At 43.8% G+C, this 12,633-nt stretch overlaps 1 protein-coding gene across 4 annotated transcripts in view; it reads right to left on the reverse strand.

Moving 5' to 3' along the window:
* pex14 (peroxisomal biogenesis factor 14) overlaps window positions 1–12,633 on the reverse strand; it is a 253,197-nt gene that overhangs the window by 98,907 nt on the left and 141,657 nt on the right. For 3 of the 4 annotated variants that reach the window (XM_068016935.1, XM_068016937.1, XM_068016936.1), the window contains one exon: window positions 1,257–1,379. The exons of the other annotated variant lie outside the window; for it this stretch is intronic. In XM_068016935.1, the coding sequence (XP_067873036.1) occupies window positions 1,257–1,379 (123 nt within the window). The remainder of the gene's footprint in view (window positions 1–1,256; window positions 1,380–12,633) is intronic. 4 annotated transcript variants of the gene reach the window in all.

A 12,633-nucleotide genomic window follows, 5' to 3' on the forward strand; every position in this document is an offset into this window, starting at 1 on the left:
AAGGTTTCGGGAGGAAATTACAGAGCTTAGGGCCGAGGCAGCTGAAGGCACAGTCACCAATGATGAAGCAATTAAAATTGGGGATATTCAAGAGGCCAGAATTAGAGGTGCTTAGATATCTCAGAGGGCTATATGACTGGAGGAGATTACAGAGATAGGAGGGGTGAACTGGGGAGAGATTTGAAAACGAGAATGAGAATTTTAATTCAAGACGTTGCTTAACTGGGAGCCAATGTAGGTTAGTGAGCACTGGGGTGATGGAATGAATGGGATACAAGTAGAAGTATAATAAACTGAGGAAAATTGAGGCGCGAGTTGGCTATGATGGATTGGGAAACGTTACTTAAAGGGAAGACAGTGGAAGGGCAATGGCAAACATTCAAGGAGTGCATGGATGAACTGCAACAATTGTTTATTCCTGTCTGGCGGAAATGTAAAACGGGAAAGGGAGCCAAACTATGGCTTACAAGGGAAATTGGAGATAGCATTAGATCCAAGGAAGAGGCATATAAATTCGCCAGAAAAAACAACAGACCTGAGGATTGGGAGCAGTTTAGAATTCATACAAGCGTGAAACTTAAACGGCTGGTGCAGAAAGGATGAAATTTCCTTGACGTGCCAACACTCTGTGCTCACTAACTTGGATTGGCTCCCAGTCAAGCAAGATATTGATTTTAAAATTCTCATCCTGATTTTCAAGTCCATCCAAGGCCTCACCCCTCCCTATCTCTGTAATCTCCTCCAACCCCACAAAGCACCGAGTTATCTGTGCTCATCTAATTCTGGCCTCTGAGAATCTCCAATTTTAATTGCTCCACCATTAGTGGCTGTGTCTTCAGCTGCCTGGGCCCTAAGCTCTGGAATTCCCTCCCTAAACCTCTTCACCTCTCCAGCTCACATTCATCCTTTAAGACACTCCTTAAAACCTACCTCTTTGACCAAGCTTGTGAGCATCAGACCCAATATCTCCTTTTGCACTGAGGTATATTTTGTTTTATAATGCTCCTGTGAATTGCCTCGGGACATTTTATTACATTAAAGGTACTACATAAATATAAGCTGTTAAAATTAAATTGTTCTGTAAGGTATCGGACATGAACATCTACTCTAGATTCTATATGTAAATCCATAACAGGATCACATTTAAATCCTATATTAACAGTGGTAAAATTGGCACACTTCAAACTCATCAAACGCACATCCCACTCATGCCCATGGTAGACCAGTTTACCATCAATGTAGCTGAGAATACGTACTGTATGGCACAGCAGCAAGGTGTGAAGGCTGCACCAGGTGGTGTTGGGTGGCAGGCCCAAGTACTTCATCAGTGGCAGTGCTAGACTGCTGTAGAGCTATCTCAACCTCTTCATCAGTTAGACCTATGGAGAAAAATTTAAAGAAAATATTAACCTTACAGATTTATTATTTTAAGACAAAAACTGATATTGTAAACAAAACTATAAATGGGAACAAAAATACATTGTCCTAATTGTTTCATAAATCAAACATTTATCATGACAAGATATTCCAACTTATGATTTCTACGCTAATGCAGTGAATGATTGAGAGGTGCAGGACTCTCATGAAAAAGCAATATTGTGATCTTCAATTTAAACAATAATGCAAACCCGGACATCATTATATTCATTACTATAGTATTCAAATAAAGAGTTAGAAGTTTTCAATATTTTGAATATCATAGCTCTTTTGAGTATTCAAAAACCAGAACAAGTTTTTTTTTTATTCATTCATGGGATATGGGCGTCACTGGCTATGCCAGCATTTATTGCCCATCCCTAATTGCCCTTGATGAGGTGGTGGTGAGCTGCCTTCTTGAACCACTGCAGTCCATTTGGGGTAGGTACACCCACAGTGCTGTTAGGAAGGGAGTTCCAGGATTTTGACCCAGCGACAGTGAAGGAACGGCGATATAGTTCCAAGTCAGGATGGTGTGTGACTTGGAGGGGAACTTGCAGGTGGTGGTGCTCCCATGTACTTGCTGCCCTTGTCCTTCTAGTTGGTAGAGGTCGCGGGTTTGGAAGGTGCTGTCTAAGGAGCCTTGGTGCATTGCATCTTGTAGATGGTACACAATGCTGCTACTGTGTGTCGGGAGTGAATGTTTGTAGATGGGGTGCCACTCAAGCGGGCTGCTTTGTCCTGGATGGTGTCGCACTTCTTGAGTGTTGTTGGAGCTGCATTCATCCAGGCATGTGGAAAGTATTCCATCACACTCCTGACTTGTGCCTTGTAGATGGTGGACAGGCTTTGGGGAGTCAGGTGGTGAGTTACTCGCCTCAGGATTCCTAGCCTCTGACCTGCTCTTGTAGCCACGGTATTTATATGGCTACTCCAATTCAGTTTCTGGTCAATGCCCCTAGGATGTTGATAGTGGCGGATTCAGTGATGGTAATGCCGCTGAATGTCAAGGGGAGATGGTTAGATTCTCTCTTGTTGGAGATGGTCATTGCCTGGCACTTGTGTGGCGCGAATGTTACTTGCCACTTATCAGCCCAAGCCTGGATACTGTCCAGGTCTTGCTGCATTTCTACACGGACTGCTTCAGTATCTGAGGAGTCACGAATGGTGCAGAACATTGTGAATCATCAGCGAACATCCCCACTTCTGACCTTATGATTGAAGGAAGGTCATTGATGAAGCAGCTGAAGATGGTTGGGCCTAGGACACTACCCTGAGGAACTCCTGCAGTGATCTCCTGGAGCTTAGATGATTGACCTCCAACAACCACAACCATCTTCCTTTGCGCTAGGTATGACTCCAGCCAGCAGAGGGTTTTCCCCCTGATTCCCATTAACCTCAGTTTTGCTAGGGCTCCTTGATGCCATACTCGGTCAAATGCTGCCTTGATGTCAAGGGCAGTCACTCTCACCTCATCTCGAGTTCAGCTCTTTTGTCCATGTTTGAACCAAGGCTGTAATGAGGTCAGGAGCTGAGTGGCCCTGGCGGAACCCAAACTGAGCATCATTGAGCAGGTTATTGCTAAGCAAGTGCCGCTTGATGGCACTGTTGATGACACATTCCATCACTTTACTGATGATTGAGAGTAGGCTGATGGGGCGGTAATTGGCCGGGTTGGACTTGTCCGGCTTTTTGTGTGCAGGACATACCTGGGCAATTTTCCACATTGCAGGGTAGGTGCCAGTGTTGTAGCTGTACTGGAACAGCTTGGCTAGGGGCGCAGCAAGTTCTGGAGCACAGGTCTTCAGTACTATTGCCGGAATATTGTCAGGGCCCATAGCTTTTGCAGTATCCAGTGCCTTCAGTCGTTTCTTGATATCACGCGGAGTGAATCGAATTGGCTGAAGTCTGGCATCTGTGATGCTGGGGACTTCAGGAGGGGGCCGAGATGGAACATCAACTCGGCACTTCTGGCTGAAGATTGTTGCAAATGCTTCAGCCTTATCTTTTGCACTGATGTTCTGGGCTCCCCCATCATTGAGGATGGGGATATTTGTGGAGCCACCTCCTCCAGTTAGTTGTTTAATTGTCCACCACCATTCACGGCTGGATGTGGCAGGACTGCAGAACTTAGATCTGATCCGTTGGTTATGGGATCGCTTAAGCTCTGTCTCTCACATGCTGCTTAAGCAGTTTGGCATGCAAGTAGTCTCGGGTTGTAGCTTCACCAGGTTGACACCTCATTTTGAGGTATGCCTGGTGCTGCTCCTGGCATGCCCTCCTGCACTCTTCATTGAACCAGGGTTGGTCTCCTGGCTTGATGGTAATGGTAGAGTGGGGGATATGCCGGGCCATGAGGTTACAGATTGTGGATGAGTACAATTCTGCTGCTGCTGATGGCCCACAGAGCCTCATGGATGCCCAGTTTTGCATTGCTAGATCTGTTCGAAATCTATCCCATTTAGCACGGTGATAGTGCCACACAACACGATGGATGGTATCCTCAATGTGAAGGCGGGACTTCGTCTCCACAAGTACTGTGTGGTGGTCATTCCTACCAGTTTAATCATTAAACATTCATTTTTATATTTCAGCTAATTTGTTCTATACCTGCTCCCAATCATTTTTAAATTAGTCGTAGCATTTTATTGTTTGAGATAAATCGAGGCAAGCAGCAGCAAATCAAATAGATACGAGAATGGATCCCTCCCCAACCATTTTTTTCTAACTCACCCAAAATGACGAGGCTACAACTGGTTGACCCACCATGTACAGCAAGCCCACATGACAGACAGCAGACACCAAAGAGCACATTTTAACCCCAAAAATAGTTGGGTTTGGGTTGGATGCGATATAAAAATGTTAACATTCGAAAACCCAACCTGCCCACTTCCAATTTTAATGGAGGCAGGCAAACAAGTTGCTCACAGGAGGCAGTTGGTCATTTAATCATAATGAGGCTGCATGCCTCAGAATTGACCATCATTTTAAAGTTAACCCTGGCTGGCCTCAGGAAACCTGGCATGGAATGGAAGGTGAGGACTGCTGGATGCAGGCGTTGAGTGCACTTAACCGCTGCATCCAGTTTACCTGCTTTCACCCACTCCCCGTGACAACCATTCTAATCTCCTCCTTGACCCCTCAGATCTCCCCCTGCTGCCCTCACTTCCACACTCCCGACCAATGTTCCCTCTAACTTCTAAAAGCAAAATACTGCAGATGCTGGAAATCTGAAATAAAAACAAGAAATGCTGGAAACACTCAGCAGGTCTGGCAGCATCTGTGCAGACAGACGTTTCAGGTCAGAGACCCTTCTTCAGGTGTCTGACCTGAAACATTAACTCTGCTTCTCTCTGCACAGATGCTGCCAGACCTGCTGAGTATTTCCAGCATTTCTTGTTTTTATTCCCTCTAACTTCTGTTTGCTATGTGCACGGCTAGCTTGCTGCACTGCGTTGTCCCTTTAAGATAATCAAAGTCACAAATGACATCCGCCTCGTCCTTCTCAACATGACACGGTTGACCACACCATCCTCCTCCAATGCCTCGCCACTGTCATCTGGTGGGACTGCTCTCAGCTGGTTCCATTCTTACCTGTCTAATCATAGCCAGAGAATCACTTGCAATGGCTTCTCTTCCTGCTCCCACACCATCACCTCTGGTATCCCCAAGATTTATCCTCGGCCCCCTCCTATTTCTCATCTACATGTTGCCTCATTCAAGTCTTCATTGCCTCTAGACTTGACCATTCCAACACACTCCTGGCTGGTTTCCAATATTCCACCCTCTATAAACTTGAGGTCATCCAAAACTCTGTTGCACGTGTCTTAACTTGCATACGTCCCGTTCACCTATCATCCCTGTGCTCGCTGACTTACATGGGCACCAGGTCAAGCAACGTCTTGATTTTAAAATTCTCATCCTCGTTTTCAAATGTCTCCATGGCCTCGCCCCTCCCTCTATCTATAATCTCCTCCAGCCCCACAACCCTCTGAGATATTGTTACCAAGGCGGGAGGAGTGCACTGTCTTTTCTAGTTCCATTTCTCCACAGATCAAAGAACAGTACAGCATAGGAACAGGCCATTCGGCCCTCCAAGCCTGCACCGATCTTGATGCCTGTCTAAACTAAAACCTTCTGCACTTCCGGGGCCCATATCCCTCTATTCCCATCCTATTCATGTATTTGTCAAGATGCCTCTTAAACGTCGCTATCGTACCTGCTTCCACCACCTCCCCCAGCAGCAAGTTCCAGGCACTCACCACCCTCTGTATAAAAAACTTGCTTTGCACATCCCCTCTAAACCCTGCCCCTCGCACCTTAAACCTATGTCCCCTAGTAACTGACTCTTCCACCCTAGGAAAAAGCTTCTGACTATCCACTCTGTCCATGCCACTCACAACTTTGTAAACCTCTATCATGTCGCTCCTCCACCTCCGTTGTTCCAGTGAAAAACAATCCGAGTTTATCCAACCTCCCCTCATAGCTAATGCCCTCCAGACCAGGCAACATCCTGATAAACCTCTTCTGTACCCTCTCCAAAGCCTCCACATCCTTCTGGTAGTATATATTTAAATATATATATTTAATACATATATTTACATAATTAATACATAATATTTACCTTTTAATACATAAATACATATATAGTGGGGAAAGTCTTTGCTCGAGTCGCTCTGAACAGGCTCCAGAAGCTGGCCGAGCGCGTCTACCCTGAGGCACAGTGTGGCTTTCGTGCAGAGAGATCGACTATTGACATGCTGTTCTCCCTTCGTCAGATACAGGAGAAATGCCGTGAACAACAGATGCCCCTCTACATTGCTTTCATTGATCTCACCAAAGCCTTTGACCTCGTCAGCAGACGTGGTCTCTTCAGACTACTAGAAAAGATCGGATGTCCACCAAAGCTACTAAGTATCATCACCTCATTCCATGACAATATGAAAGGCACAATTCAACATGGTGGCTCCTCATCAGAGCCCTTTCCTATCCTGAGTGGTGTGAAACAGGGCTGTGTTCTCGCACCCACACTTTTTGGGATTTTCTTCTCCCTGCTGCTTTCACATGCGTTCAAATCCTCTGAAGAAGGAATTTTCCTCCACACAAGATCAGGGGGCAGGTTGTTCAACCTTGCCCGTCTAAGAGCGAAGTCCAAAGTACGGAAAGTCCTCATCAGAGAACTCCTCTTTGCTGACGATGCTGCTTTAACATCTCACACTGAAGAATGCCTGCAGAGTCTCATCGACAGGTTTGCGTCTGCCTGCAATGAATTTGGCCTAACCATCAGCCTCAAGAAAACGACCATCATGGGGCAGGATGTCAGAAATGCTCCATCCATCAATATTGGCGACCACGCTCTGGAAGTGGTTCAAGAGTTCACCTACCTAGGCTCAACTATCACCAGTAACCTGTCTCTAGATGCAGAAATCAACAAGCGCATGGGTAAGGCTTCCACTGCTATGTTCAGACTGGCCAAGAGAGTGTGGGAAAATGGCGCACTGACACGGAACACAAAAGTCCGAGTGTATCAGGCCTGTGTCCTCAGTACCTTGCTCTACGGCAGCGAGGCCTGGACAACGTATGCCAGCCAAGAGCGACGTCTCAATTCATTCCATCTTCGCTGCCTTCGGAGAATACTTGGCATCAGGTGGCAGGACTATATCTCCAACACAGAAGTCCTTGAAGCGGCCAACATCCCCAGCTTATGCACACTACTGAGTCAGCGGCGCTTGAGATGGCTTGGCCATGTGAGCCGCATGGAAGATGGCAGGATCCCCAAAGACACATTGTACAGCGAGCTCGCCACTGGTATCAGACCCACCGGCCGTCCATGTCTCCGTTATAAAGACGTCTGCAAACGCGACATGAAATCGTGTGACATTGATCACAAGTCGTGGGAGTCAGTTGCCAGCATTCGCCAGAGCTGGCGGGCAGCCATAAAGACAGGGCTAAATTGTGGCGAGTCGAAGAGACTTAGTAGTTGGCAGGAAAAAAGACAGAGGCGCAAGGGGAGAGCCAACTGTGCAACAGCCCCAACAAACAAATTTCTCTGCAGCACCTGTGGAAGAGCCTGTCACTCCAGAATTGGCCTTTATAGCCACTCCAGGCGCTGCTTCACAAACCACTGACCACCTCCAGGCGCGTATCCATTGTCTCTCGAGATAAGGAGGCCAAAGACATATATTTAAATGTTTACCCAGTTACCGATACAATCATATACTCTACTCTTTATCCCAGAATAAAATACACCAACCAGGTTTCATTAATAAACAACAAAATTATCAGTTTATTATAAAACAAGACTTATCCAATAACAGATCAAAGCATTAAAACACAGATTGAAATATGAAAGTTCCCTTTTTAAATCCCCGCCCCCCCCCCCCACCACCCCACACACACACTCGATATGCAGCATTTCACAGAGACAAGAGGAAGGAGGCACGTTGGATGCTTCTCTCTTGGCAGGCTGATCTCCAACTGCTTTCAAACACAGTCTACACCACAACCAGAAAGTCAAAACAATATCCCAAAAGCGACCTCAGGACCATCATAAATTGTGACATGTCACTTCTCTGTAAACATCTCCCCCCAAGTCAACAAGGTTTCTGTTGTTAATTGAGCTTAAGACATGTGATAGCCAGTAAACATTTGTTTTCAAAGACCTCTCAGTGACCCTTGTAAAAAAAAACATTCTTGGAGTCTTTACAGTTATCCTAAATAAACCAATGTCCATGACTCTAAAATACGAATCCTCAAAAAATATTTTTTAAAAAGCACTTTCATAACAATATCTACATTCCTCTAATTCTGGCCTCTTGAGCATCTCCAATTTTAATTGCTTCACCACTGGTGGCTGTGCTTGCAGTTGCCTAAACTCTAAGCTCTGGAATACTCTCCCTACATCTCTCTACCTCTCTATCCTCCTTTAAGACACTCCTTAAAACCTACCTCTTTCATCAAGCTTTTGGTCATCTGACCTAATATCCTGTGTGTCTCGGTGTCATATTTTGTTTTATAATGCTCCTGTGAAGCACCTTGGGATGTTTTATTACTTTAAAGGCACAATGTTTCTTATGCACTGCCTGCTTGTTCCCTACATGGCACACCTGTGCAGCTAAGAGGAAGCATTGCTCTGTGTTCCCTTCCGATCGTCCCCCCGTCCCCAATCTCCCCTCTGACTCGACCCTCCCTTCCCTCCTATCCACTCCCTTGCTGCAGCTTGGTGCCGAAGGTGCACCTGTTCAATAGCCCAGCCTTTCAATCTGGTTGACTGAGACAGGGATAGAGAGGCAAAAGAAATGGTACTCAAGTCCTGCCGTTAAATTGGGTAGGACCTGAGAGAAATCTGCTTTTCTAGGTCTCTTGACTGCAAAACTGTCCACCCCTGCCCCCCGAGATAAGATCAAGACCCAAGTCCCCAAGTTAACAGCCCAACCCTCAGGAGTTTGAAAGGCTGTATAGCCTTAGTCAGCACAGCATTAATATAAGCACAGCACATTGTATTTCACATATCTCATCTCAACCTCAGCTGGCAATTTGCATAAATAAAGTGCAGAATTAAAATGAATATAAGATTATTGGAATAAATCAGAATGTTCCCAAATCCTTTAACAGAAATAATAGATACCTTAGAGTGAATAGAGGACTGCAATCTCATCAATGACTGCAGAAACCACAACAGCTGTGACAGGAATTTTTATTATATATACAGCACAGAGCTATACATGAGAACAAGAATAACCCATCCTAATTATTTTCAGAAATCAAATATTTCTCAGAACCCTGAGATAGTATCACCGCCTTAAAAGCATTAGATTTTATTTTATGTAATTTACAAAGTGGAGCTGTTTTTTTCCCTTCCCTCCCTCGGTTCAAGTTTCTTGTTGATCAGTCCGATGGCAGACACCAACAGTCAGCATGCCCTGTGATTCATGATGAACATCCATATTGAAGGAACAACAATTGTGGTATAACCATTATGAATGTAGAGACTGATAGTCCAACCGATTACTGGGAAATAACTGTATTCACATTACAATACAAATACGTGCAGCAGGATCTGAAAAAATATATTGAATTATAATTTATCCATATCTTATTTAGCACAAAGTTATCAAAATAGAAGTCCAATATCACACTATTACATGACAACATAAACCCAGGGGAAAACAGCATAGGAAAATAAGAGATCAGAAAGCAAGAAATAAGACTAGCTGAAAATCCAGGTGGTAGCTTGAAAATTTCCCCTTCCCCACCTCATATAGTTTGTCACAACTCTAAATGTTCAAGTTCCAAATAGTCTTAAATTACTACCTTATATGCATTAATACAGAACTGATAGTTCATTAAAACTGGATGAAATCCATACAACTTTCATTATCCAATAACAACCTATATACATTTCGAACACTCATTACAAAAAGGAGTTTATTTTATATTTGTTTTATTAATTCTGCATTTTGTATGACATTCATACAATTCAACATTGAAATTTCAATTAAGTAAATTGTTTTAAGTCCTGCAACAGAATCATTGAATGGTTATAGCACAGGAGGCCATTCAGCCCATTGAGCCTGTGCCAGCTCCCTGCAAGAGAAACTCACTTAGTCCCACTCCCCTGCCTTTTCCCTGTGGCCCTGCAAATATTTTTCTCTTCAGATAATTATCCAATTCCCTTTTGAAAATCACAATTGAATCTGCCTCCATCACACTCTCAGGCAGTGTACTCCAGATCCTAACCACTCACTACATCATGTCACCATTACTTCTTTTACCAATCACCTTAATTGATGTCCTCTGCTTATTGACCCTTCTGCCAAAGGGAACAGTTTCTCCCTATCTATTCTGTCCAGACCCCTCATCATTTTGAACACCTCTACCTGGATCAGCAAACCAGCCGAGGTCTGACTATTCTAATTTAATTTAAATATTTCAAGCTGTGCAAACTGTTTCAAACTTTGTTGTAGGAATCATTATTTGTATCTGTGGGTGGGACAGGTGAAGAGAAACGTCCTAAATCCGAGTTGAACTGGCACATCAAAATTCTTTTCCTTTCTCCCTCCCTCCAAAGGAACTGATGATTCTACAGCTCACACTGTTCTAGACTTTCAGGTCAGTAAATATTTACTTGTACAACATTAGGCTGCTTCTTCTTTGATGCCATTAGTATTTAGGTATTACCATCTCCTTCCCTATTGGAAATTAAGAGAACAGCTGACAGGAATGTTTTTCACTGCTCTAACACATTAACGGCAACCACATATGACAGTGCCGGAGTGGGGAAAACACATTCCTATCAATGGGGGCTTTGCATTTTTTAAACACAGCATAGACTCTGGAGATTTTATGAGTACCTGCCTTGCTACAGTTATTCCAGCTGTGCTCAGTTGTTACGCTACCTGACATATAAAATCTACACTAGCATTTCTGGAATCATGATCAAGAAGCATTGGGAGAGCTTTGGTCTGCTACTGATTGTAAGTCAGGCCAGATGTTCTCAAAAACTCCTCCACCAACTTCATGGAATTTAACTAACAGATCATTCATTGTTCATCCATCGGTCAGACCTTGATCAAATGCCTCTAGCTTCCCAACTGCCAGGGAAGGGGTAACGAATCTGCCTTTATTATTGAATGGCCCATGTTCATGTTGTAGTTCAGTGGATTTATTAGTGGAATGGGATGGAACAGGAATGATACACACTACTCTGCATTCTTAGCCTATCCATCTCTATTCACTCTAGTTTATTGGCTTGTGCTACAAAGTGGTTTAGGTAAGACTGGATTTCTTTTCTCCAAACTCTGCTAAATTTCTAGTAACATGACTGTATGAGGTGAATTTTCAGGCCTTCTGTCTAGTGGCAACAAAGTGATAGCCCCTCAAAAATGGTGGGCAATGACCGACCTTCCAATTGCTGCAACTACAGCATTGCTCCCCTGGACCTACCACTGGGCACCAGAGCAGCTCGAGTTAGGCAAAAGATCCATTTAAAATGAAATTTGAGGTTTTATGGGATAGATAGGATCTAGATTGCCATTTTTGGAGTTAACTGGCAGAGCCCAAAGGTAAATTCCTCTTTAGCTTTGTGGAGTTGGGAGGAGCAGGAGTGCTCCTGTAGGAGACACAAGAAAGCCTGGGCCACTGCTGCTCTGGCTTCCCTGCTCCTCCAGGCACTGTGGAGCCAGCTGTTCTATGTCAGATAGCCACGTAGAGAAGGATAGAACTGGAACCTAATCTTTACTCACTTACAAGCTTTTATTTAGAAAGGTACACATTACAAAGACATATCTCCAAACCCAACAGTTTGTCTGTTTCTATATACAGGAGCACAAGTGAATCCCCAGTTAATGCCCACCACCCGAATACAATTAAACACACAATTAATATACAACTAACACCTGCCTCACAGAGCTAACTTCTTTCAGCTTGCAGCCAGTGGGCTGCCCGCCCTCCTGCCTCTGTCGAGATGCTAATGGACCCAGTTCTCAAAGTGGACCTGCCTGAAGCCCACTCAGGAAAAATCCAACTCTATGATTACCAGGTGTCTTAAATTAGCTCCTGGTCATTATCCATTTTGGCCAATGGAGATACCAGGAAGTCAAAAAACTAGAAGAAAATGGAAATGTTCTTTAAAATAAAAGCCTGTTTTTCATTGTATTTATCAGGGCTTGATACAGTATTCATGGTAGTAGGTAATAGGACCTTCAAATAAGTGAGGTAAGCTAGTATTTAGTATATCCATTAAGCACTTACATTAAGGTAGAAATAATGGGCATGAACTTTATCACTATCGAGCAAATAGGGTCTTTGCTCTTTGCTGGTCTTTGTGGTATAAACTCTGTATCCCATTGCTACCTATCATGTATCGCCTATTTATTCTGAAAATATTTATAATGCACTATAAACACTTAACTCTCTCAAATTCACTCAATAGCATCCATTAAAACTTCAACCTGAAGCACTAAGGCACTGCACCACTTGGAAAATTGACTTTCTCATTTCACTTTACAATTCATTTAAACAGATATGACAAAATCCACCTTTCAGGCAGTGTTAACCGGAACTGAACAAGCTACTGTAATTTCCAGATTTATTGCCTCTAAAATGATAAAGTACTGATGATACTAATATTGATAATTTGATGGTGGTTTTACTCTTTCGCTATTTCTGGACAATGAGACAATTTCTCAGTCTCAGATCTGCTCCTGAAGTCTTCCT

Source organism: Heterodontus francisci, chromosome 37 (assembly GCF_036365525.1).
Source record: "Heterodontus francisci isolate sHetFra1 chromosome 37, sHetFra1.hap1, whole genome shotgun sequence".
Taxonomy (NCBI): Eukaryota; Metazoa; Chordata; class Chondrichthyes; order Heterodontiformes; family Heterodontidae; genus Heterodontus; species Heterodontus francisci.